Source organism: Epinephelus fuscoguttatus, linkage group LG4 (genome assembly GCF_011397635.1).
Source record: "Epinephelus fuscoguttatus linkage group LG4, E.fuscoguttatus.final_Chr_v1".
NCBI classification, from domain to species: domain Eukaryota; kingdom Metazoa; phylum Chordata; class Actinopteri; order Perciformes; family Serranidae; genus Epinephelus; species Epinephelus fuscoguttatus.
This window is the reverse complement of record NC_064755.1, coordinates 30717853-30741418: the sequence shown is the minus strand read 5'-3', so window position 1 is coordinate 30741418 and position 23566 is coordinate 30717853. Positions and strand designations below refer to the sequence as shown.

Genomic DNA, 23566 nt, shown 5'->3' with positions numbered 1-23566 from the left:
TTCAACAACATTAAACCTTCAGTCAGAGTGCTCAGGATTTTCTCTTACGCTCCTCTGACTTGGTTAATGTTACAGTTAATTATACTTGAGAGTTGTGTTTTGGTTGACATGGCAGTTTGTGGCCCCTGAGGACCCCTAGTGGAGTGTTTATGGAAACAAAAAGGAAGAAGTGTAGTCGATGTAGCTGGCAGCCAGTCAGTGCGGCTCCGGTGAGACTGAAGCAGCAGGATCACATGTGCTGGGCGAAGAAACGCTGACAACACTTATATATTTCTTGAAAGACAACTTCTTTGGACTGGATCGAGTCTTGAAATGTACCCGGACACCCAGGATGGTTTGTTTCCGCTTCACTGAATCCACAAAACTGGACTGAAGTGAGTGAAGCGATGATGAGCTCAGGTAAGTGATTGCCAGAGATCTGTTGGTGTCTGCGAGCTCACAGCTGGCGACATGAACTATTAATCAGAAGGTGTTAAACTGCGATGGAAACATGCATTTAGTTATGTTTTTGTTTGTTTCTCAGGGGGTAAGGCAGATAAACATCAGGGAGAAGCAACAGATTCATAACTGTAGGGCGTCAAGCTGAAACTGATCTGCAGCCTCTGGTTGTGCTTTAAAATGTTAAACAGCTCAACAAGCTGGTGTGTTAACGGATTAAGAATTAAAAAAAAAACACAAGAAGACATAAAACTGTGTGTGTGCATGAAAAGGTGGAGGAAGTGCTCAGATTATTTACTAAAGTTAAAGTACTAATACCAGTGTGAAATAGAGTACTCTGTTACTAGTAGAAGTCCTGCTTTGACACTGTGACTTAACCCTTTGAAATGTGGAGTGACATCACTTTTCTTGTGCTGCCTTTAGACACCTTTCATAAATATTTAAATCTTAAGACGGAGTATATATATTATTATATTAACTGTATTATTATATTTATTATTTTTTATTTTTTGCCACTAATTTTTTAGTATTTATATTTTTTTATTTTATTTTATTTTTTAAATTTTTTTAAATTTTTTTTTTTTATTCTGTTTTATTTTAACCACTTTTTTTTTAAGGTCTTTTCCTAATTTGTTGTTTTACTTACCTTTTTTGTGCTAATTTTCACTTTTTTTTCCTAACTTTTTTTAACTAATTTTTTGCTGATATTTAACTAATTTCTCATTAAGTTGCTTGTTGCCTTTTTTCAGTGTTTTATTTAATTTTTTTGTAAGAAATTAAGCCAATTTGCTCAGGTTTCAAAGGGTTACGTAAAAATATGTAAGTAAAATCAGGAAAATCTTTAAATAAATTGAATTAGTCAAGTAGCAAGTCCTCATATTTGAATATCCAAAACCACATGATTTTACATGAAAAATGACTTGAATGAGTATTAAAATATTTGCTAGTTATTTTTCTAATCAGTCGACTAATCGTTTCAGCTGCACTTGTATATTGTCATATGGTTTGTGTGCAAAAATCTTCACTTGTAAAGTTACTAAAGTTGTCAAATAGTTGTAGTGTAGTGGAGCAGAAGCAGAATATGGCATGAATTTGAAATGGTCAAGTAAAATAAAAGTACCTCGTACTTGTACTTAAGTACAGTACTTCAGTAAATGTACTTGCATCCTACTGCTGTGTGCGTGTATCAATCAGTGTATTATGGTATTTGAGACGTATCTCACTCATTTATCTGTCAGTCCATCAGTTGTTGATTGTTCCCAGAATCAAACTTCATGAGGATGTTTTTGTAGATCTCTAGATGTGTTAGTAACCTGTGGTTTACTGAGTGAGGAAATATGTGCTGAGGGAAAACAACACAACATCCGTCCCTGTCAGCAGGTTAGTGTGTTATTGTTTGGCCCACCACAAAAGATTCAGGACACCAGTTCAGCCAGATGTACCAGTTTGCATGACTCTGTCCCCAGTCCCTGCGCCCCCCTTCTACCATTTGCCTCCCACTCTTCACCTCCCATCTGCTCCTCCTCCTCTTTCTCTGCCTGTTGACACGCACCATTAGCCGGATTACAGTGCTGTTGTGTGGAGTAGCAAACATAAGCCATGTGATATTTGAACCCCCTGTGGAGGTGGTTTAGTCCTTTACAGCAGTTTCACACTAAGCTGTCACTAGGTTAGGATGAGTGCTGCAGAGCCAAAGAGTTAAAGAGGAAACGACCACGCAGGCAACATCTGTGCGTTTACTGAAAATGCATTAAACACACCATCTGGATATTCAGAGTGTGCGTTTTTATTGAGCCAGATTATATCGTAATCTTTATTGATGTGTTTCAGATTCAGATCTGAGATAACTTTACACAAATTCTGAAGTGTGTCTCATTTGTTTTTCTCTCCTCAGGCATGCAAAAGCCACCCTTGGCCCCAAAACCAAAGCTGGCCCAGCCCCAGAGGCCAGGACTGTCTCCGTCAACCCCCAGAAGAGACAGCCACCTCTCGCTCCCGTCTCCTGGCACACAGAGGAAGGTTAAACCAGCGCTGGCCCCCAAACCCTGCCTCTCCAAACTCACCACCGCTGTGGAATCCAAACCACTGGCTTCAAAGAGCCTCCTTCAAACATCTGTGAGAGAAACCCCACGGCTCGAAGGTCTTCTCAACTCCCAAAATGCAACACAGCAAGAGAACAAAAAGCCGGACTGGGATTATATTATTCCTATATGTCTGTGTAGCCAGGAAAACTGCATGTGCATCAGGAACACAAACAGAAAGCTTCTCCCGACATCTCAAGAGAAAACCGACAAGTGCAAAGTGACGAACACTTCCACTAATGCTCACCTCACAAACCATAAACCTCTTCAAGAAACTGTAGACAGAAATCTCAACACATCAGGCCCTGACGTCACAGTTAGACCAACCCTTCCCCACAGAACATGGAGCGATGAGGCAAATGGTAACGTGATCCCTCAGAGTGCACCTGGGCGAGGACCAGAGGAAGATGCTCTTGGCTCAGAGCAGATACCTCGTGCGCCCCAGACTAAACCCGTCCCAGCAGCCTTGAGGAAACCCATCCCTGTCCCTGTACCACGGAAACCCAGGACGCCTATGCTGGTCCGTCAGGAAAAGGTGGAGGAGGAGAGTGAGGAGATTGTGAGCCAGGAAGGGAGGGAAATGAACGTCAGTGAGGTGAAGGTGTCATCAGAGGGGAAGGGCAGCTCATCGCCGTCTGTCAGTGTACCTGCTGGAAACAAGCCACCAAGTTTTCTATCAGCGAGACGAGCCTGCACTCAGCCGGCGCCTCCGCCCAGGAAAAAGCCTTTACTGTCTGCACCTGAGAAAGCACCAACCTCTGCTCCTCAGACGCTCCCAAAGGATGTGGAGGAGAAAGACCTGGGGTGGGACAACAGCATCCAGGAGATGGAGGTATCGGTCGACAAGGAGGATGAAGAGGTGGAGAGGGAAGGAACACGTGATGATGAGGAGGCAGTGTACAGTGACTTCACACATAGTCCTCCATCAGGCTGTTCGCTTAATCAACCGGAGCCTCCTGCCATCGCTGTGGCAGCAGAGGACAAGGTGGTCAAGGTTACTCCGAAGAAGCCCCAGAGACACAGCAGCCCGATGGCATGGATGCAGAGGAAGGAATCATCTGAGGAGAGAGACGAGTGGAAATCAGGAGGTGATAAGAAGAGGCAGGAACTTTCTAAAGAAGACTGTGTTTTGAAGGAACGTGTGATGAGGGAGCTGCCTTCGCCTCCAGACGAGAAAATAAACAAAAAACTCTCGACACCTGGAATCGTCAAACCTTCTCGCTCCAGCAAACAGAGAGCCAAGTCGTTCTCTGGTGCTGACCTGCAACGATCCGAAGGACAGAAAAGGAACTCTTTCCGAAAACTGCTGGACTTGAAGCTCTCTGTGAAGATGCTTCCCAAGCTGAAAGCGAAAGGAGGCCAGAGCTCAGACTGCACTGCGAATGAGAACGAACAAAGCGTGGACGAAAATGGATGTGAGGACTTCCACGAGCATCTCAGGGCGCCGCGTAAATTCTCCTGCCCACTGCTCGGAGTTGAGCAAAGTGTGGACGGAGATGAGTTTTCTCTTGGAACGGACCAAGGTGTTTACTACGAGAACATGCCTCACTATGAGGAGATACCAGACTACATGAACGTGAATGTGGCGTCCCCTCGGACCTCCATCTCGCAGCCTACGGCCTGGCAGAGCTCGATGTATAACGACGAGGGCATTTATGAGGAGCAGGAGCCGTATATGTCCTTTGAGAAGAACACTGAGCACCAACATTGTCAGACGCCAACAGACTGTGAGAGGTAGATTATGATGCTTTCGTATTTGTCTTGTTTCTCTCAGTACCTCATATGTGATCTCACCTATGAATATATAAGTTGATTTCCCTTATTTAATGACAGGAGTGCATGCAAACACCGTAGGCCTCCTAAAAACATTAATCTGTAAAAGATTTTCAAGACTCCCAGAGTTTCAAGGTATTCAAGATTGAGTTTATCATCAATTTGTGTGTACTTGCAGACATAAAAAAACCCAAAATGCTGTACCTCTGAGCCCTCAGCATCACAAAGAAAAGAAAACAACTAAAAACATATAAATATAAAAACAGATTTTGAACACTGCATAATGGATACTAGGAGAGGACGCCGCCAGCAATAGGTCTAGTTAATTACAGAGGGTGACTGTGTATCGTTTGTAAAAAGGGCGGATCACAAAGCAGCGTGTCGCATTGTGTCTTTTGTTGCAGATTCCTGACTGGTGAGTCTGACGTGGTGATACTAGTACGATGGCACGTGTGATCAGCCACTCAGGTGTTGATGGATTGTGGGTTGACCTAATAATTAAAATGACTCCCATCATTTTTTTCATGCCACAAGTTATAATCAGAGGAAACAGTTTCACAAAACTTTGGCCTAGAAGGCAAGAATGTGTGTGTGTATTTTTTTAATTGAGGCTAAGAGGGCACTGATGACACACCTCCAGTGTTATCAAGGCATGCAGACAGACAGTTGAATACAATGGAGGTGATAGATTTGTCGCTCAAAACAATGAAAAAAAAAACATTCTTAGAAAGCAGTGTGTGTTTCCAAAAAACATGTTCTTGTTACTCTGCATAATCCACAGACTGTTAACAGTTCATACAAGTTCTTTTAGCAATTTGAATTTGATTTTTGAACGCTCAAAATGCTCAGTAAAAAATCTAAAATATCTGCATTAGCCAGGGCTCGACACTAGCTTTTAGAATTGGTTGCCAGCTTGGCAATCAGGCATCAGCTTTTGGATTGCCAAAACTAAAAATACGTTTGATGTTTTTATTCACTTTATGTTTGGAATAATTAAGATACCAGGCAATTATATGTCAGGTAGCTAAATAATGTTTGAAAGCTTTATAACAGTAACCTAAAATGACCTTTGTATTTTTTCATTTCATACAGCACTTTAACACTTGAATCAATTTGCACATTTGTTTGTGATGTTAACGGGTTAGTCAAACTTTTCAACCTACAGTCAAACAACTTAATTAGCTTAACCATTGTCTCCAAAACAGATGCATGTGCAAACACGACTAAATTAGATATGATCTGATATGATATTTTCCTTCCCAATATCGATTCTGATACCTGAACTTGCACATTGGACAATACCAGGTACCAAACTGATACCACTGCGTTAAAACCAATCAACAATTGTATACTATTAACCCTGTATGGTTGTGAAATGGTTGCTATCAATGTTGTATGACATCGCTTAAAATAAACCGTAAAACAGTGGTTCCCAACTGGTCCAGCCACGGGGTCCAGATTAAGCTTAAGATCCACAATTTGATACATTTAGCATCATAGTTAGTGTCTCTGTCAAGTAGCTATCCATTAGTCACTTATTTTACAGTACAGAAACAGCACTTCAAAATAAAAGCTCTGTGCCAGAAATTCACTGTACTTAAAAAAATAAAGTGTGTTTTTTACAAACCACTGCCATAAAGTGGTGGGAGTTTCAGTGTAAAACATTGCCAAATGGAACAGCTTGCGCCACACTGTTTACTGGAAATCACTTCTGCTTTGCTGCTTTAAAACAGTAGTTGTCAGTAGCTGTGCAGCACAACTTTATCCTCGTGTGAATCAGCGTTTAAAATTATTCGCACATTATGTGGTTTCACATCAGTGCATAGACCCGCATAGTCGCTGATACCTGATCCAGCATTTTAGGCAATATCAGAGCAACTCATGATACTGGTTATCAGTACTGGAACAACACTAGACAAGATGCACCAACGCACATGCAGCAATGTCTGTTTTCATTTCACACTGCAACAGCAATATCTAGGACAGTGATTTCCAACTGATAGGTTGTTGGTCAAAAGTGGGTCACAGGTCCCTTCTGAATGGACCGCAAGTGACTTTCAAACATGTCAGATTTTCACAGAGATTTTATTTTTAGCGCAGTTTACTGCTGTGGAGTGAGTGACTAACGGAAAGCTACTTTACAGAGACAACAAACTAACTCGACGACCTGGCGACACAGGTGTAACACTAAATGTATTAAACTGTGTGGACCTTGAACTAATGACTAAGGAGAAATCTGGACCCTGTGGCTGGACCAGTTGAGAACCACTTGTCTCAAATATTATAAATGTATTTATGTTTTGGGGCATGTTGTGCTGTTTCCTTTGGTTGCCACTCCTGACAACTAAAGGCAAATGATTGGTTGCCAGTTTCTCAAAATGGTTGCCAACAACCTCCTGGTAACCGTTACTGTTGAGCCCTGTTAGCTCTTGTTTGGCAAGAAGAACCAGTGTGATGCTTAATTGGCTCAGTTAAACTTCTATCGTGTTTAAATTCTTGGTAGTTATGTATGTAATCATCCTTTTATGCAAAGAAGTCATATGTTGCATTGTGAATGAGCAGTGAGCAGAAGTCAGTTGAGAAAATAGGATTATGGTTTGTGTAACTGTACACTCGGCTTGGCACAGCTTAGCGTGTCGCCCCTCTTTAGCTCAAACTGTGCAACAATCACATGTTAAAAAGAGCGGCTCACAAACAGAGACCAGTCACAGCTCAATGCAGCAGCTATTGTAAACATGCCACAGAGTGTTAGACCCACAGACTCCGGCTTATTGGGTTGGCTGCTCAGCCTTGGCCCATTTCTTCTTCTGCAGTTTTGTTCAGGGAGGAGCTGTTGTTTCACATGTAATGCTCCCTCTGGGAATAGTGGCATTTTAGATATGTAGCTTCTCTGTGGTGCAGCTCACTCTTAGCGGTTCACATGTAGTCATTTAAAGCTGTGTGTGTGATGATTGGGGTTTGCAGTTGTTTCTGTTGGACATGGCAGTGTTTAGCCGAACTATAATGCTCTGTGACCTGACCCCGAGGCCGGCAGCTGGACCGAGGCTAGTGTCATGTGACCGTGATGATGGTTATCACTGAATGTTTGTTCCGGTTGTGTCAAGTGCTCCCTTTCCTGTGTGTTCTTTTTTTCTATCACTCCCACTCGATCAGAGCAGGAAATGTTTGAGCATTGCTGGACTGACAGTTTTCTCCTTCAGATTATGTGCTGACACAGGTGCTTTATTTCAAACCTCATCTCTTTTACCCTCTTCTATAAATAACATCCTCACTTTCGCACACTTTCTATATTAATCATGTGGCATGTAAATGACGTGGTCAGCACCTGCTGTATTCACTGTTTTTTATGCCTCAACAGTGGTGACAGCTGAGAGACATGTTTTCTAGTTGTTCACTTGGAATCAACAATCAACTGATTGAATTTTTTTTGTGACCTCGTATTTCTCATTCTCGTGAATGCGATACATCCAAAACACAAAGTTTAGTTTAGTTTATTTAAGAAGGGACAGTGCAAATTAATAAATACACATGGTATAAAAATGCCAGAATTAGCCAAAAGGCTATTTTCCATCTGTAGTCCCTTGGCCAAGATGTTACACAAGGCTACCTAAAATATAACAAAGCACACACAAAAAAAAAAACATTAAAAAAAACAAAACAAAATGACACACACAAAAAGAAAACAGGACATACAGTTTAAAAGGCGTCATTGAACGCATCAACAAGAACTGATTTTAACATGATTTTTTTAGTCACAAGACTGTAAAGATCGTCAAATCTGTGATTCAGTGCTAAAACTTGAGGAAAGTTCTTACATTTTGGCACAAATGAACTGATTACATTTTTGTGGTCAAAGGTCATGGTGACCTCACAAAACCAAGCAGCAACCTCCAAGGCCTGAAAAGTAAAGCTAATGTGGAAGTGCCAAAAGCTGCAGTTCCTCAAATGACCACTTGAGGCTGGCTCCAGTCAATCCCCATAGACCCCCATGTTAAAATGCCCAACTTTACAGCAGAAATAAACATCTTTACAGCGTGGTACAAAAATGAGTTTTGGTCTCTACAGCTAATTTCAACATATATGTCAACTGTATGGGGGGTGAAATTTTGTTTAACTCACCCGTTTGCATTTTATTGAGGCCCAAAGTTACACATATATAATGGAAGAGTTGCTTGAGTGACAAACTCTCTGTGAGGCGTTGCTGCTGTCAGACGGTCAGATCCACCCCTCGCTCGTCTACAACTCCAACCTCTCATCCAAATATGGTCACCTCCGGCTCCAAAAAGACAAGATGGTGATGGCTGAAATGCCGAACTCGAGACTTTGAAATGGCAGTCCACAAACCAGTGGATAATGTGATGATAGCTACGTCCATTATCAATACAGTTTATGCGCAAAACATGTCCATTCATTTTCCGTAATCACTTATCCTATTAGCGGTCGCGGTGCGCTGGAGCCTATCCCAGCTGACATTGGGCGAGAGGCAGGGTACACCCTGGACAGGTCGCCAGACTATCACAGGGCTGACACATAGAGACAGACAACCATTCACACTCACATTCACACCTACGGACCTGGAGAAAATTCACAGTGACACAGGGAGAACACCACCACCCTGGGGCTTGAACCCCCCACCCAGAAACCAGAAACCCATGCTTGCTGTGAGGCCACAATGCTAACCACTGCATCACCGTGCTAACTACGTTTTTGGTCATAACTCAAGAATTCATACACTCAACATGAGAAAATTTCACAGAAATGTGTAAGAGGATAAAATGAGGAAGTGATGACATTTTATATCCAAAAGGTTAAAGGTTAACTTTATTATGACATCATAATATTCTGCAAAAACTCTTTTCTGGCCATTAATTAACTCAGGAACAGAAGGGGAGACCTTTGGTCAGATACCAAATTAGTGACACTAATCCTGGGTGGCCACTTTAAAATTGTGCTGCTGATTGTATAGATCTTCTGTGCTGCTGGGGGAAGATGTGTGTGAAGCATCTATGTTTTAGAATTCGTAGCGGCTTTGCAGCATCATACATATTTGAAGCATTGTCAACTGTCATGGCTACATTTGAGTCTGGACAGACATAAATGTAACTTGACTGGTTCAGGGAGACATACAACTCTAGTTAAAAAATGTCTACAGCTGCGTCTGTGTGTCTTAAACCTGTACAGTGGTGTGCTCACACTGTTACACCTGACTCTACTCTCCCCTGACCCCAACATCCTGCCCCTTTTGATAGAAGCTCTGTCGATGAGGAGGTGACACCCCTGGATGATGCCCCCTCTGATGATGACATCTTGGCCAACACCTCGGACGACGAGGCCGACAGCAGCTCCATCTCAAGTAAAGGCGACCCTGAGCAGCCAGAGGAGAGCGTGGTGAGAAGCAGACACTGTTAAATTTATGATCTCAGTCAGAAATACTTCCTGGACTCACCTCACGGGGTTTGTCCTCTGCAAGGTTTCAGCGATAACATTGTTTTTTTTGGTTGTATTGGGAAGAACTTTTCTTCCTCTTGATGCTGAGTTGACTCTTTTTTTTTTTCATTGACCTTTACATCAGACACAGGCTGTGTCTGATAGAAATTCTACCTGAATATATTGTGATTCACAGTGTGTATCTGCTGTAAGTAGTTTTGCTGTGATTTATTATGGTGCATTGTTATTCAAAGTCTGTGTCTTTGTACCTTGTTTTGTTAGATGCAGAGTGGAAAGAAGAAGAGCAAGATTCAGCACATTGCCACAGAAATCATGAGCTCTGAGAGTGTGTAAGAGTCTGACTTTGTTTTCCTTTAGGTGTTTTTTTTGGATCCCTCAAATTATGAAAAAAAACCCCCATCCACTTACATGTTGGAGTGTGTAGCCATAGAGATAGTTTTGTTTTACTTGCCCAGGTTTTGAGGTTTCTGCCTCCACCCTAAACATTTGTGGTGAAAGGAATGTCGTTTGTGGCGCCCAGAACATTGGAAAATGATGTTTAAGATTTCTACAGCAGCATCTCATTTTGTTCACATTACTCTGAATCCAAAACATACGTTGGTATCAACACATGCCACAAGGACTGTGGTATTAAATGCAAACATAAAACACGGTCTGTCTGTTATCAAAAGGACGTGGTGCTGAATTTTTAATGTAATGTCTTTATGCTTTGAGCACCACAGACAAAATTTAATACACCCCCATTGTTTTCAGGAGAGACATGTCTCAAAACCTTGACAAAGAAACAAAAACCAAACTAAACATTTGGGAAGCAACTCTTTACTTTCTCCATTACTAAACCTATCCATTATAACTTCTTAAACGTCCCCTGTTCTTTGTTTTTCTAGGTTTGTTGATGTCCTCAAGCTGCTTCATGTTGTAAGTACCCTGAGACATCACTCTTATCTGTTATTTGCTTCACACCAAAACAGGCCTCATGTTTGTCGTGAGACGAGCAGAGGCAGGTGTTTTAGAGTTGGGAAGTGTGAGGATAAATTAGTCCATACTGAAATTTTATATTAAAAGCTATTTTAAAGGAACAATGTGTAAGATTTAGGGGGATTTAGTGACATCTAGTGGTGAGGATTGCAGACTGCAGCCAGCTGAAACTTCTCCCAGTTAGAATTCCTTCAGTGTTTATTGCTCAGGTGGTTTTTACCAGGAGCTGAATCATCCGCAGAGGACTCTTCATCTCCAAAACAAACGGACCTGGTGATTTGAATGGGTAGAAACACTGAATAAAGCAGTTTCACATTACACATCAATGTTTCAAGGTCAGATGCTGGGCACTTCTCTGGTGCCTTTTCTGTACCAGCTTTCAAGAGCGCAGCGGCAGGTCGCATCTGAGATTGCCAAGCGACAGTAACCAGCTCTGAATGACCACAGACTGATATTTACAGAGGAAGGGAAAGGTATCTGTTGGCTGGGATTGGTTGGTCCTTGTCATATGGCACGTGGTGTGCACTGCTGCGTTTCAAAAGCTGAACAAAAGCTGAAGTTGTTGTACCCCAAAAGAAGGCACTCGGCAACGCGTGGGTGTTGCGATGGTGTTGCTCTCCTGTTTGAGACCACCTCCCGTGCATCTGCATTAAAAAACAATGGATGAGAGGGAGCAAAAAACGCGGCATGTTTATGGCCCCTATTTCTCTCTGATAACGTAAGATCCAGACTTTCAGTAGCTTTCTAACAAGAGCCAAATTTTCCACAGAGGTCTCTTCCTCTCCAAAAAAGAAACTGACCTGGTGATTTAAACCGGTAAAAACACTGAATAAAGCAGTTTCACATTTTTAAAAAAAAGACTGACGCTGCTTGTCATGGAGGGGCGGCTAACTATGGTGTCCAGCGTAAAAACATAAAAACATGAATGGCCCTATCTAGAGCCACTGTTTAGTTTGTCCATTCTGGGCTACTGTAGAAATGTGGCAGTGCAACATGGCGAGCTCTGTGGATGAGGACCTGCTCCCTATGTAGATATAAACAACTCATTCTAAGGTAACGAAAACATAATAATTCTCATTTTCAGGTGATTATACACTAAAGAAAACCGACTTATTATATTCCATTTCTGCCAATATTTCCCCCTAAATCCTACACACTGGACTATTTAACCTCTTAAGTGGGAAAACCATAGTTAGAGATCAAACTCCATATTGACGTTGAGCCAAATTTAAATGTCTTTTTAAGAGAATAGAAATCAGCCACATGAGAAATGATGTTTGCTAAAGGACCCTAAAAAACACATATTGAACAAACAATGATATTAAATGGTTTCACAAAAAAAACCAACCACCCTTATCTGAACATACTCAGCGAGCCACACGACGTACTGTTGAGAAAGCTGTACTTCATCTCTCTATATGTTTTATCTAGTGCTCGTCTGCTGTGTGAGCCCACATTCTCCATATGTGTTTAATTATGCTCGCCACTGGGGCACACCCCATGCAGGAGACGACTGTGTGTACAACCTAACTCCCCTCAGTCTCGACCGCACAGCTCACATTCCTCCCTGTTTCCCCCAGACTTTCTCATGTGATCTGACAGTAACACTACACTCTGGACTTCAGTGGACTCCTGTTGTCTCCGTGTGATGTTTGGAGAAATTTAAGCTGTAACCGATCCAAGCCAACAAAATGATATGACGGTCTGGTTTCTGCGCTGTACTTTCCCTAAGGATTTATTTGAGAAACAACGTCAGGAAATACACTGTAGGGTGACAGAAGTATTTGTGTCTATTGTCAGATCAGTATAACTCTAACCAACTTTTAAAGGGACAGTTCACCACAAAATCAAAAATACATATTTTTCCTCTTACCTGAAGTGCTATTTATCAGTCCAGGTTGTTTTGGTATGAGTTGCAGAGTGTTGGAGATATCAGCTGTAGAGATGTCTGCCTTCTTTTGAATATAATGGGACTAGATGGCACTCGGCTTGTGGTGCTCAAAGTGCCAAAAAAATTCAATGTAAAACTCAGCAGCAATGTCTCTTTCCAGAAATCATGAGCTGGTTACTCAAGATAATCCACAGACCTTGTTCTGAGCAGTTTCATGTAGTTTAATGGATTTTCTTTCTACCGAACTACCCCCACCAACCGTATCACTGCACAGCAGGAAGTGTGCATCTATTCATAGACGAGAGGCTTGTGCTTGTGACAGTGTGACATGTAAACATTAATGGCGTTCTCCTTGGCTCAGCTGTAACGTTAGCTAGCTAAGCTAGGTGAGCTAGCAGTTGTTGCACACTTCGTTCTGCACATTGATACAGTTAGTGGGTGTAGCTCAGAAGAAAGACAGTAGTTCCTACAAGGGTTGGGTGGTTTCTGTTTTTTCATACCTACATACTGTCCTGACTTTTCACCAGGGTATAGGGTCTATGGTGGTATTTGGACCTAGCTTACTTGGACAAGTGGTTTGTTGCTTGCTGGGTTTAAATACTTACGGCCCCTAGAATAATAAACAGACAGGAAATAAGCACCCTTCCTCCATAGATTCTTGCTGCAGGATGATGATGATGACACTTGTTGCAGCAGCGGACAATGACACATCAAGTCGCAATTGGTGGTTTGACGTGTTTAATATGAACGACAATTAAAACTTAAAAGTTGGACATATAAGAAGTTGGATTAATTGAGCTACCGACAGGGATTAGACATATCTCATATACAGAGGGCTGGCAATACAGCTAACCGTCATGCCACTTAATAATATAAAATGCATAGGTTTTGTTTCAACACTGAGGGGGGACACATACATGTATGAAATGAGGGGTTTAGAGATCCTCCGCCAGAAAATTTTGAGCGTCGAACACTTAATTTTCTGCATTCTGGTGAATTTTTATACAGTTTGTGCCTTTTCTACATCAGTTTATGGTGTAAATGTCTTAAAATTTGACGAAACAAATGTCCTCTGCTACTTTAATGTTTTTATTGTGGGGGCTAAATGTACATGTTCTAAATATTAAAGGGGCAAATTAAGGGGCCCTGAAATCTACACCTATACCTAACATGACCCCCCTTTTGTGTTTGCAGGGTAACTTCACCTCAAAGTTAAAGTCCTTTTACTCATAAGTTAAAGCCCTTTTTTTATTTTTCCGTCTCTTTATTTTCCCAAAAAAAGGATGAGTGTGAGCAGATGTTTGGAGAGACAAAGGTCTCGAAACAAGATTGTAGTGGGACTGACTCATAAACAATGACTCCTCACTGCGGAGCTCAGACAGGAAGTGCTCGGGTCTCTGTAGGCTGTAGAGGAATGGAGTCCATTAATGAGGATCAGTCACACCAAGTTCAGAAGTATGTAGAGGTGACTTAGTATTTGTTCATTCTCCATCTTCACCAGGCACTCCGCCAGCTCTCCACCGACTGATTGATGATAACGCCACATGCCATTTGTTGTGTGTTTTTATCTGAGTTATCAGTCGAGCCATATTTTCCACGATGCTCTGTGTACTGTCGCTGTCAGGTGAAAACATATTGTCTCCAAAATGTCGACTTCCCAAACAGAAAGATAAGAAAAGCTCTGATTTATAGCTTGATGAAAATGTGTTGTTTTGTCTGCCTGCTTCATAAACTAAGTTTAAAGAAGTTACACAGAAGTGCAGGAGCTTTAAGAAAAAAATGAAAATCACCCAAACTGAACCGCAGCTTCTCCTCAGCCCTGTTGTTGTCCGCTCCGCTCTTACCAAAAAATATTCATTCACTGCTGATTCAGTCGTGTCTGCATTGTAATCTTTTCTTATCTCGTGAATCACCCAGATTTTTTTTTCTAATTCCCTGCCAAATCCTCTTCCACATGACGCACCTCCTCCGCCGTCAGATCACACATGTTAACCACAGGAGCGCTCCACTGGGCGCTCAGTCTGTAAGCAGTTTTATTTGCCATGTGTCCTCATAAACCACAAAAAAAACTCCACATCATCAGAAAAAGAAGCAGAAACAGCACCCTCCGGCTCTCCTTTTTATTTTAGTTCTGATTCATGGTATTGTGGAAATTTACAAATGCTTAATGAGAGTCAGGTGTGTGTGTGTGTGTAGGTCATGGGTCAGCACTGTTTCTCTTCATGTATCTTCTGGAGCTTCTCTGGTTTGTAGAGTTATTTTGGGGAACAAGCATCTTAATTGTTGATATATACTAATGCACTGCATTTTCATGCAAATCTAAAAGAACTAGTTTAACATTTGACACACACAGACGCACACACGCACACACTGGGTTTTCCCCTGTGTGCCTGAGTTCCTGTATTTGATCATCTGACTCTTTATCTGTGTGACTATTTGACCTGCAGGACTTCCGTGATGCGGCGTCCACAGCGTCCCGTCAGAGTGGGAAGCCTGTGATAGAGGAGCGTCTCCTCAACCAGATCCTGTACTACCTCCCACAGCTCTATGAACTCAACCAGGACCTGCTCAGAGAGCTGAAGCAGAGAGTGGCCAAATGGTACGACAAAATCCTGAAAGAAGTGTTTTTACGCTTGTGTGCACAGATCAGTGTTACTGGCTGAAACAGCAACATATGGCCAAAGGTTTATGGAGGCCCCTGTCCCCATGTTTACCTGGGAGGTTATGTTTTTGGTCAGGTTTGTTTGCTTGTTTGTAAGCAGTAATACAAGGAAAACTACTGGACCAAGTGTCATGAAACTTGGATGGCTGCAGAATAGGCCAAGAAAGAGCCCATTAAATTTGGGAGTGGTTCTGAATCACAGGGCAGATACCCAAAATATTGTCCTCTTTTCTAAACATTACGAGTTAAGGCATTTGGCCTTGGCAGAATAAAAGTCATACATCTTGAAATCCAGTAGATGATAGTTAAGTTCAATAGTGATAAAGCATGGCCAATAAGAAATGCAATGACTCCATATCACAATCCACTTTCATAGGTACCAGTAATCCTCTGGGGTAGGTTACACAGGTAACCGCTCAAACCACAAACAGAACCCAGTTGCTATGGAGCACTTAGGGACAGTGTCTCATGGGAGAACTGGTACAACTGTACCACCGCCGCAGTTGTAACACTCAAACTAAAGTGTGGCTGTGGAAACATAAATACACACATATGACGCAACTAATTATACTCTTGTATCCAAATGTGAACTGTCTGCAATGAATTCCACCAGAGCTATTACAAGAGGCCACTATGTTTGAATAGATGTCGTTTTATTGTGGACTTTTGTATTATATGTTGTATGTGTTGCTTTTTAAATGTGTTTTGATTGGCTGCTACCTCAGCCAGGTCTCTATTGTAAAGGAGATTTTCAATCTCAGTGAGACTTCCTGGTTAGATAAAGGTTAAATAATAAATAAGTAGGTAATAAGTAAGCTGAGATGATGACGCTTTAGTTAGTCAAAACCATATTTTGACCTATTCTAGTAGTTTTGAAAATGCATCCAGACATATATAGTGGTTGTGCTTTTAGATTTGCATACATACAAGATGAGACTATTGGCCTTGGCAGAGGTCTGAACTCTTAGAGTGCTCCTCTAGTTGTGTGTACTTTGGGTCTGGGGCTGTTTCTCATGGTTTGGGCTGGATAGTTGAGGTCCGTTTAAGAGAAACCTTGTATGTGCGCCGATCAGCCCAAACATTAAAACCAATGGCGGGTGAAGTGACTATCATTGATTATCTTGTTACGATACAATGTTCTGCCGGGAAACCTTTGGTCCTAGCATTCTTGGGGATGCCACTTGACGCACTCCACCCACCTGAACCCTGTTACAGACCAAGTACGCCCCATCATTACAATTTGATCTGCAACAGTCCACATGAATGCCAGGACCCAAGGTTTCCCAGCAGAATGTCGCACTATGATAAGATGATCAATCTTATTTACTTCATCTGTCACAGATTTTAATGTTGTGGCTGATTGGTATATACACACTATGTATTTATGTTGTTATTATTCCTACAAGAATAATTCATCACATTGTACAGCTTAATTAAACATACTTTCTCAAGCAGGTTTCACAGTGCCTGGTTTAACTCATGCAACTTTATTCTGTGTACAGGGATGAGAATGCCCGGCTGGCAGACATTTTCGTGAAGAAAGGGCCCTATCTGAAGATGTACTCCACATACATCCGCGAGTTTGACAAGAATGTGGCTCTACTGGAAGAGCAGAGTAAGAAGAACCCAGCGTTTGGCGCAGTGGTACGGGAGTTCGAGGTAACGAGGCTTGTTTGACCTGTTTTCTGTGTCACAGGGAGTGTGTCTGTTGGGTCATTGACGTGTCATTGTTTACGATGTGTGAGTTTGTTCCTGAAAATTGTGTCATTTGTGATGTGACACAATTTTTTTTTTGTCCAAGGCCAGTCCACGCTGTGCCAACTTGGCTCTGAAGCATTACCTCTTGAAGCCTGTGCAGAGGATTCCTCAGTATCAGCTGCTGCTCACAGGTATATCTGCAAACTAGTCAGTTTGACTGCATTAAAATGTTCAGTTTAATTTCTTGACACATATCTGAAAGTCAAAGTCAAGCTTTATTTAATTCCAAACATCATTTAATTGCAGTTATGAGCTCATAAACTTTGCATGTTTGACTCGTGCCTCATTTTTGGCATCACACTGCCCTCTGCTGTTTAGAGAAACAAAATCACTTTGGAATTTCTGTCTTGCTCCTTCAATCCTCATATAATAAGATTTTTGAAGTGCAGCCCAAATCAGATTTGGTGACATAACCCCAGCTTTAACATGAGCGAGCTTAGTGATTCATGAGTCTAATGGATCAGGGTCGATCCCTCGGGACCAAAATGTGAAGAATGTTTGTCACGTCACCGTTGTGTAATTGTATTATGTAAGCACCTGCAGACCTTTTTATCCAGGATTTTAATTTTAGATTACATTCCAGGAATTTACAGTACAACACTGAGCACTTGTAACCCAGCGTACAAAGTAGTTTGCACTCCTGGCCCTGACTCTTGTTTCTAACTGTGTTTCAGACTATTTGAAAAACCTGTCTGAAGACTCTGATGATTACAAGGACACACAAGGTAAAGCAAGGGGCCTTTTTACATCTGCGTACTGTAAACTCACCTGATGGTGTCAGTGAAATGGAAATATTGTTAGTCATGTATATGTAATTAACACCTTTTTGCATCTCTATCCGCTCAGCTGCCCTCGCCATAGTGAAAGAGGTGGCCAATCATGCCAATGACATCATGAAACAAGGGGTGAGAGCCAACAAGACATCAGAATTATTTTGCTAATGTGTTAAAAATACTTTGTACAGGTTGCTGATGTCCATTTTTTTCCTCTCAGGATAATTTCCAGAAGCTGATCCAGGTGCAGTGCAGTCTGAACGGCCACCATGAGATAGTCCAACCTGGGCGGGTAAGACCTTTTATTAATGTACCTTCATTAGATTTTGCTACATTAAAGGGATAATTTACTCAAAAATGAAAAACACACATTTTTTTCTCTTACCTGTAGTGCTGTTTATCAGTCTAGATTGTTTTGGTGTCAGTTGCAGAGTGTTGGAGATATCAGCCGGAGAGATGTCTGCCTTCTCTCCAATATAATGGAACTAGATGGGACTCAGCTCGTGGTGCTCAAAGCGCCAAAAAAATACATTTGAAAAACTCAGCAGCAATGTTGCTCTTTACAGAAATCATGACCCCGTTACTCAAGATAATCCACAGACCTTTTTATGAGCAGTTTAATGTCAGAACTTTTTTCCTTTACTGAACTACACCCACCAACTGTATCACTGCACAGAAGCAAGTGTGCATCCACTGCTAGCTCACCTAGCACCACTGAGCTAGCTAAATGTTTACATCTCTCGCTGTCAGAAGCACGAGCCTCTCGTCCATGAGTAGATGCACACCTCCTTCTGCGCAACAATACGGTTGGCAGGTGTAGTTTGGTAGAGAGAAAATAGTTCCTACATCAAACTGCTCACAGCAAGGTCTGTGGATTATCTTGAGTAGCCAGGTCATGATTTCTGGAAAGAGACATTGCTGTTGAGTTTTTCAAATGTATTTTTTTTATTATGCATAAATATTACATATTTCAGATTAAGTAAGATAATTAAGAAAGTTGAGAATTTCACTTCAAGTTCCATTTAGTTGCTGTTCTGAAACTATCAATTTTATTGCACAATCTTCCTCTGAAGATTAAGTTTGCCCAGTTATCATGAAATAGTACATGCTTGAATTTCCATGATTCTTTTACTAGAATGACATCTAGACCATTTCAGTTTAAAAGTAAATTACAGAGTACATGCTTGGGCTTGAAAGTAGCATTTGACAAAACAATCTCATCTCAAGGTCTTCAAGGTCCTGTTTTCAAGGTTAAAAATGAACCCAAAACTCAATCATTTAACCAATTAATACAATTAATTTGTATATAAATGAGAGCTGTGTGTTGTATGTTGAGTGATGCTATACTGTTATATGTTTCCATAAAATCTAAAGCTTCTTGTCGCTATGATTAAGTGCAATTATGTGATAATTACTGTAATTAACTGGAAACCACATCAGCACAGCTACTACACCTTTCTATCATGCAAATGTTTTTTTCTACCTCAGTACTTCTGATATAGTGCTTTAGTTTAAGACAGACATTTTTAAGTTCACGAGTGAGGAAATACCCATGTACGACAACAGACATGACTTAGTGTGATCTCATGACATTTTTGTGCTCCAGATCTTCCTGAAAGAGGGAATCCTGATGAAGCTGTCTAGGAAAGTCATGCAGCCCCGAATGTTCTTCCTGGTACAGTAAAACACTTACCTGTTCCTTCTCTTATTTCATTCTTATACAACATAATCAGAGTAATGCTGCAGTGACTGTGTAATCTGCCTACGCTAAGGTACTGCACACTCTCCTACCTACGTGTGGTCAGAGAGATCCTCATTTTCCTCGTTGTATAAAAGAAAAAGGAAAAAGTGTTATCTATGTTCACTAAATTTCAGTGTACTGTTCTTATAAGATGAACAAATAAATCAGTTAAAAAAAGAAAAGACAGAATGAACAGAAAGTAAAAAAGTGTCTTTGGTTTTCCTCCTTCAGTTTAACGACACGTTGCTGTACACCACTCCTGTGCAGTCAGGCCAGTACAAGTTCAACAACATGTTGTCTCTGGCTGGGATGAAGGTGAGAACTTCACCCCATATTTCCTTACACTCCTCATCTCTTCTCACATATATCTTATTATCCCAGGACATGTTATACGCTGCCATCACCGCTCACAATGAAAATAATTACAGGTTAGCAAGCCAAGCCAGGAGGCCTATCAGAACGAGCTGAAGATTGAGAGCGTGGAGCGCTCCTTCATCCTCTCAGCGAGGTAATGATCAGAAACCAAAGATATCTCCTGGTAACTTAAGAACGTGTTGTTTCATACCAGTCGTCCTGTGTTTCTCCCTGCAGTGCAAAGGTCAGTGAATAATGTGTAGGTGTGTATTCACACTGTGTTTTCTCTCTGCAGTTCGGCCACAGAGCGAGATGAGTGGCTCGAGGCTATTTCCACGGCGATCAGTGAATACACCAGGAAGAAGATCAGTTTTATATCTGGCAAGCCTCCAGAAGAGGTGAGATAACAACTTGGAGAAAGTGAACCTCGTACATTTCCTGTTTCTAGTGTGTGAGCCTGTGTGATAGTGATGAATATAAAGTCTGTTTTATAGTGTGTGTGTGTGTGTGTGTATGACAGGGTTTTAATGCAGTATGGTATAAAGTATTGAATTTGATTTGAGTCATTTAGATTCAGGATAAGTATGGAAAAATGTTGCCCCCCTGTTTCCTAAAATATAAAATTCAGGATATCTAAAAGTAAACTGATCATACCCAGAGTGTTTTTCAAGACATTTGGAGCAGGAAGCCAAAGTGTACACCACATTGTGAGGAAGCAGGGCCAGAGTGATCTTGATGTCCTCAAAATCAAGGCAAGAAGTAGGATGTGCGACTGATCACACACTCCTACAGAGAAATGCTTTTATGCCTGTACATCACAGTTGGCAAAACAGCTCTGCCCCAAGTGCCTTGTAGCTCAAATACAGCCATCCGGGACCAAATCAAGCTTCAGTCTCCGAGGCAGAATAATGAAGCCAATGTGGAAGTGCCAAAACGTGCAGTTCCCAGAATGGCCACATGAGGCTGGCTTCAAAACAGAGTCAATCCCCATAGATCCCGATGTTAAAATGCCAGACTTCACAGCAGAATAAACATGTTTATAGCCTGGTACAAAAACTGTCTTGGTCTCTATATAATTTGAACATTAGCGACAACTGTGCAGGGGTGAATTTTTATATAACTCACCCGTTAACATTTTATTAGGGCTTAAAGTTACTCATATTTAAGGACAGGGCCACTTGAATGACAAGTGTCCTCAGCTTCTCAGTCAGGTCCATCCCTCGCTCCTTCACTGGTCATCAGCTCATCCAAATATGGTCACTTCTGGCTCCAAAAAACTAAGATGGTTGAAATAACGGCAAAAAACACTAGTCCATAAACCAATGGATGACGTAGCTACGTCCACTGTTTTATACAGTCCATTGACCAAATTAAAGGAAATATCAAACTTGCCTTAACATTTATGAGTTATCTAGTTATTAGAAAAGTAAATGGAGTGTCTTTTCTGTGTAAGGAAACCATATCTTTATTGCTGCCATCAACGTTATTTCCATAGACACAGTGAATATACAAGGCTACAAACACCATACATATGTTTTTGTGTATTTATTTGTTTGCCTACTCACAATTGGGAAGTGCAAGTTTACAGAGGGCTGACTGTTAGTACTCAGTTACTAAATATGGTCTGAAAAATCTATGGAGAAGTCTGGAAAAGTATGAAGTATGAAGAAAATGTAAAGGAACACTGGTGTGAGCGATGACTGTAACCTCCAGGTAGAGCTGAGGGATTCTGGTGACGGTGCTCCTTTGGGATCCAAAGCCCCCATATGGATCCCCGACCCGCGGACCACCATGTGTATGATCTGCACCTGTGAGTTCACCCTGACGTGGAGGCGACACCACTGCCGTGCATGTGGAAAGGTAAGGCGTCAGAAAGTGGAAGAAAAAGCTTCTACTTTCAAAAACAAATGTAATTTCTGAAATATTCTTCATCAAAAATTTAAACTTAAAAAAACTACTAAATGATTAAAATTAGAGCAGCAAAGCGCCTTGAAAATCATTAATGTTGTAAAATGATGAGAAGAATAACATATTTTATGCTTATATCATGTCATCAGGTGGTGTGCCAGTCTTGTTCCTCCAACAAATACTGTCTTGAGTACCTGAAGAACCAGTTAGCACGAGTGTGTGACCAGTGTTTCCCTGTTCTCCAGCAGCAGAAATGTAAGTCTGGCTTTCTCCTATCATTCTTTGAAGTCTGATCCAAACACAGTCATCCTCATATTTATCTCATATCATGTTGTTGTAGGCTGAAACATCAGTGTGGTTTAGACTCTGCATATTGTATTTTCTCTGTATTGAATAACTGCATGTTCCATGTTTGTGTTCATCAGGTGAACAGGCTCTGTCAGCAGCCGTATCCCCTGGAAGCAGATCTACCTTTGCTTTCTCCAGGAAGCAGAAGAAGATACCGGCAGCACTCAAAGAGGTGACTGATGCTGTGTCATGATCAAGACGCACTGTCAGTGATAACGACCTGATATCTAATCAGATGTTTGTTTCAGGTGACGGCGAGCACAGACAACTCCTCCATGAGTGGGTATCTGCAGAGGTCAAAGGGCAACAAGAAGCAGGGGAAGAGGCTGTGGTTTGTCATCAAAGACAAGGTCCTGTATACGTACGCTGCAAGCGAGGTGAGCTCTCCTACCTGTATCTGTGAAAGTCCTGTGTCATGATACAATTAAACCAAAGGGAATTTATTGTATGTCCATCTAACACCAGTCTTTTATTGTGTTTCCTGCAGGATGTTGCAGCCTTAGAGAGTCAGCCCCTCTTGGGGTTCGTCTTAAAAGTTGATTCATCGCAGAAGCTACAGTTTAAGCTTTACCACAAAAACACGCTTTACTACATTTTTAAAGCTGATGACGTCCAAACAGCACAGAGGTACAGTATGAAGAACGGTGCCACTTATTGTTGCATATGGTGATGGCAATAATAATACTAAAAACAATCCTTATTTGTTTTTTAACAGGTGGATCGACTCATTCAAAGAAGCCACAGTGCTTTAACGTCGGTACGCAGCCGTGTGGAGCTGTTCAATGAACTGTTTTACCTCAGTGCTCTCTGAATTCTGCAAAAAGCATCTGGAGACACCACGTTACCTGCACTGAAACATCCAAATATATTATTTTATTGCTCTTATCAGACATACCGTAGTGACCTTTAACATTGTTTAACAATGTGAATTAGCCGTGTTAATTTTGTTTAACATGAATCATTTCCACCAGGATTCATGCGGTTTTAGCTGCAAGTTAAGAATCATATACCTGAATCATTGTAGCTGTTTTAGACTTTTTTTTGTTATATTTAATTATTTTTTTTAACCTGCTTGGATCTCTGTAGCACAAATTGTTGATAAAAGCCCAAATGAATACTGTAATAACATTTCGATCCACATTTACTCAGTAACTTTTAGAGTTAAAAACAAATCGAATGTTCACTGTTTGGACATAACTGTACCATAATGTATATCTCAAATAGCTGTACATAGATGATATCCTTACTCACATATCTTCTGTAAATAGACAGTTGTAAAGGAAATGTAATCAAATTTCCATGAATCTCACTTTTGTTATTTAAATTGTCACTGTAATAAATTTTTGTTTTACTGTGCTTTTTGTCATGGTAATCTGTGGAGGAAACAAATAATTGGGCTACACATTAAAATGG

General features: G+C 41.2%; 1 protein-coding gene across 1 annotated transcript; it reads left to right on the top strand.

Annotated features, from left to right (window-relative positions):
- The first annotated feature begins 15 nt into the window (after nt 1-15).
- LOC125887774 (FYVE, RhoGEF and PH domain-containing protein 6-like) lies at nt 16-23509 on the top strand. Its single transcript, XM_049574833.1, has 21 exons — nt 16-399; nt 2333-4253; nt 9542-9680; nt 10002-10069; nt 10628-10658; nt 15057-15208; nt 16774-16930; nt 17073-17160; nt 17704-17754; nt 17876-17934; nt 18023-18094; nt 19409-19477; nt 19775-19858; nt 19972-20051; nt 20193-20295; nt 21611-21757; nt 21955-22060; nt 22231-22325; nt 22402-22530; nt 22641-22780; nt 22869-23509. Exons 1-21 carry the CDS (start codon nt 387-389, stop codon nt 22903-22905), a joined length of 3741 nt encoding a protein of 1246 aa, XP_049430790.1. The 5' UTR covers nt 16-386; the 3' UTR covers nt 22906-23509.
- The last annotated feature ends 57 nt before the right edge of the window (nt 23510-23566 follow it).

Excerpts from the sequence above, each read along its gene's own strand:
- LOC125887774 (XM_049574833.1), top strand. Across the intron at positions 16,931-17,072 it reads CAGTGGTACGGGAGTTCGAG|GCCAGTCCACGCTGTGCCAA; the intron begins GTAACGAGGCTT and ends TTTTTGTCCAAG. Across the intron at positions 22,061-22,230 it reads TGTTCTCCAGCAGCAGAAAT|GTGAACAGGCTCTGTCAGCA; the intron begins GTAAGTCTGGCT and ends TGTGTTCATCAG.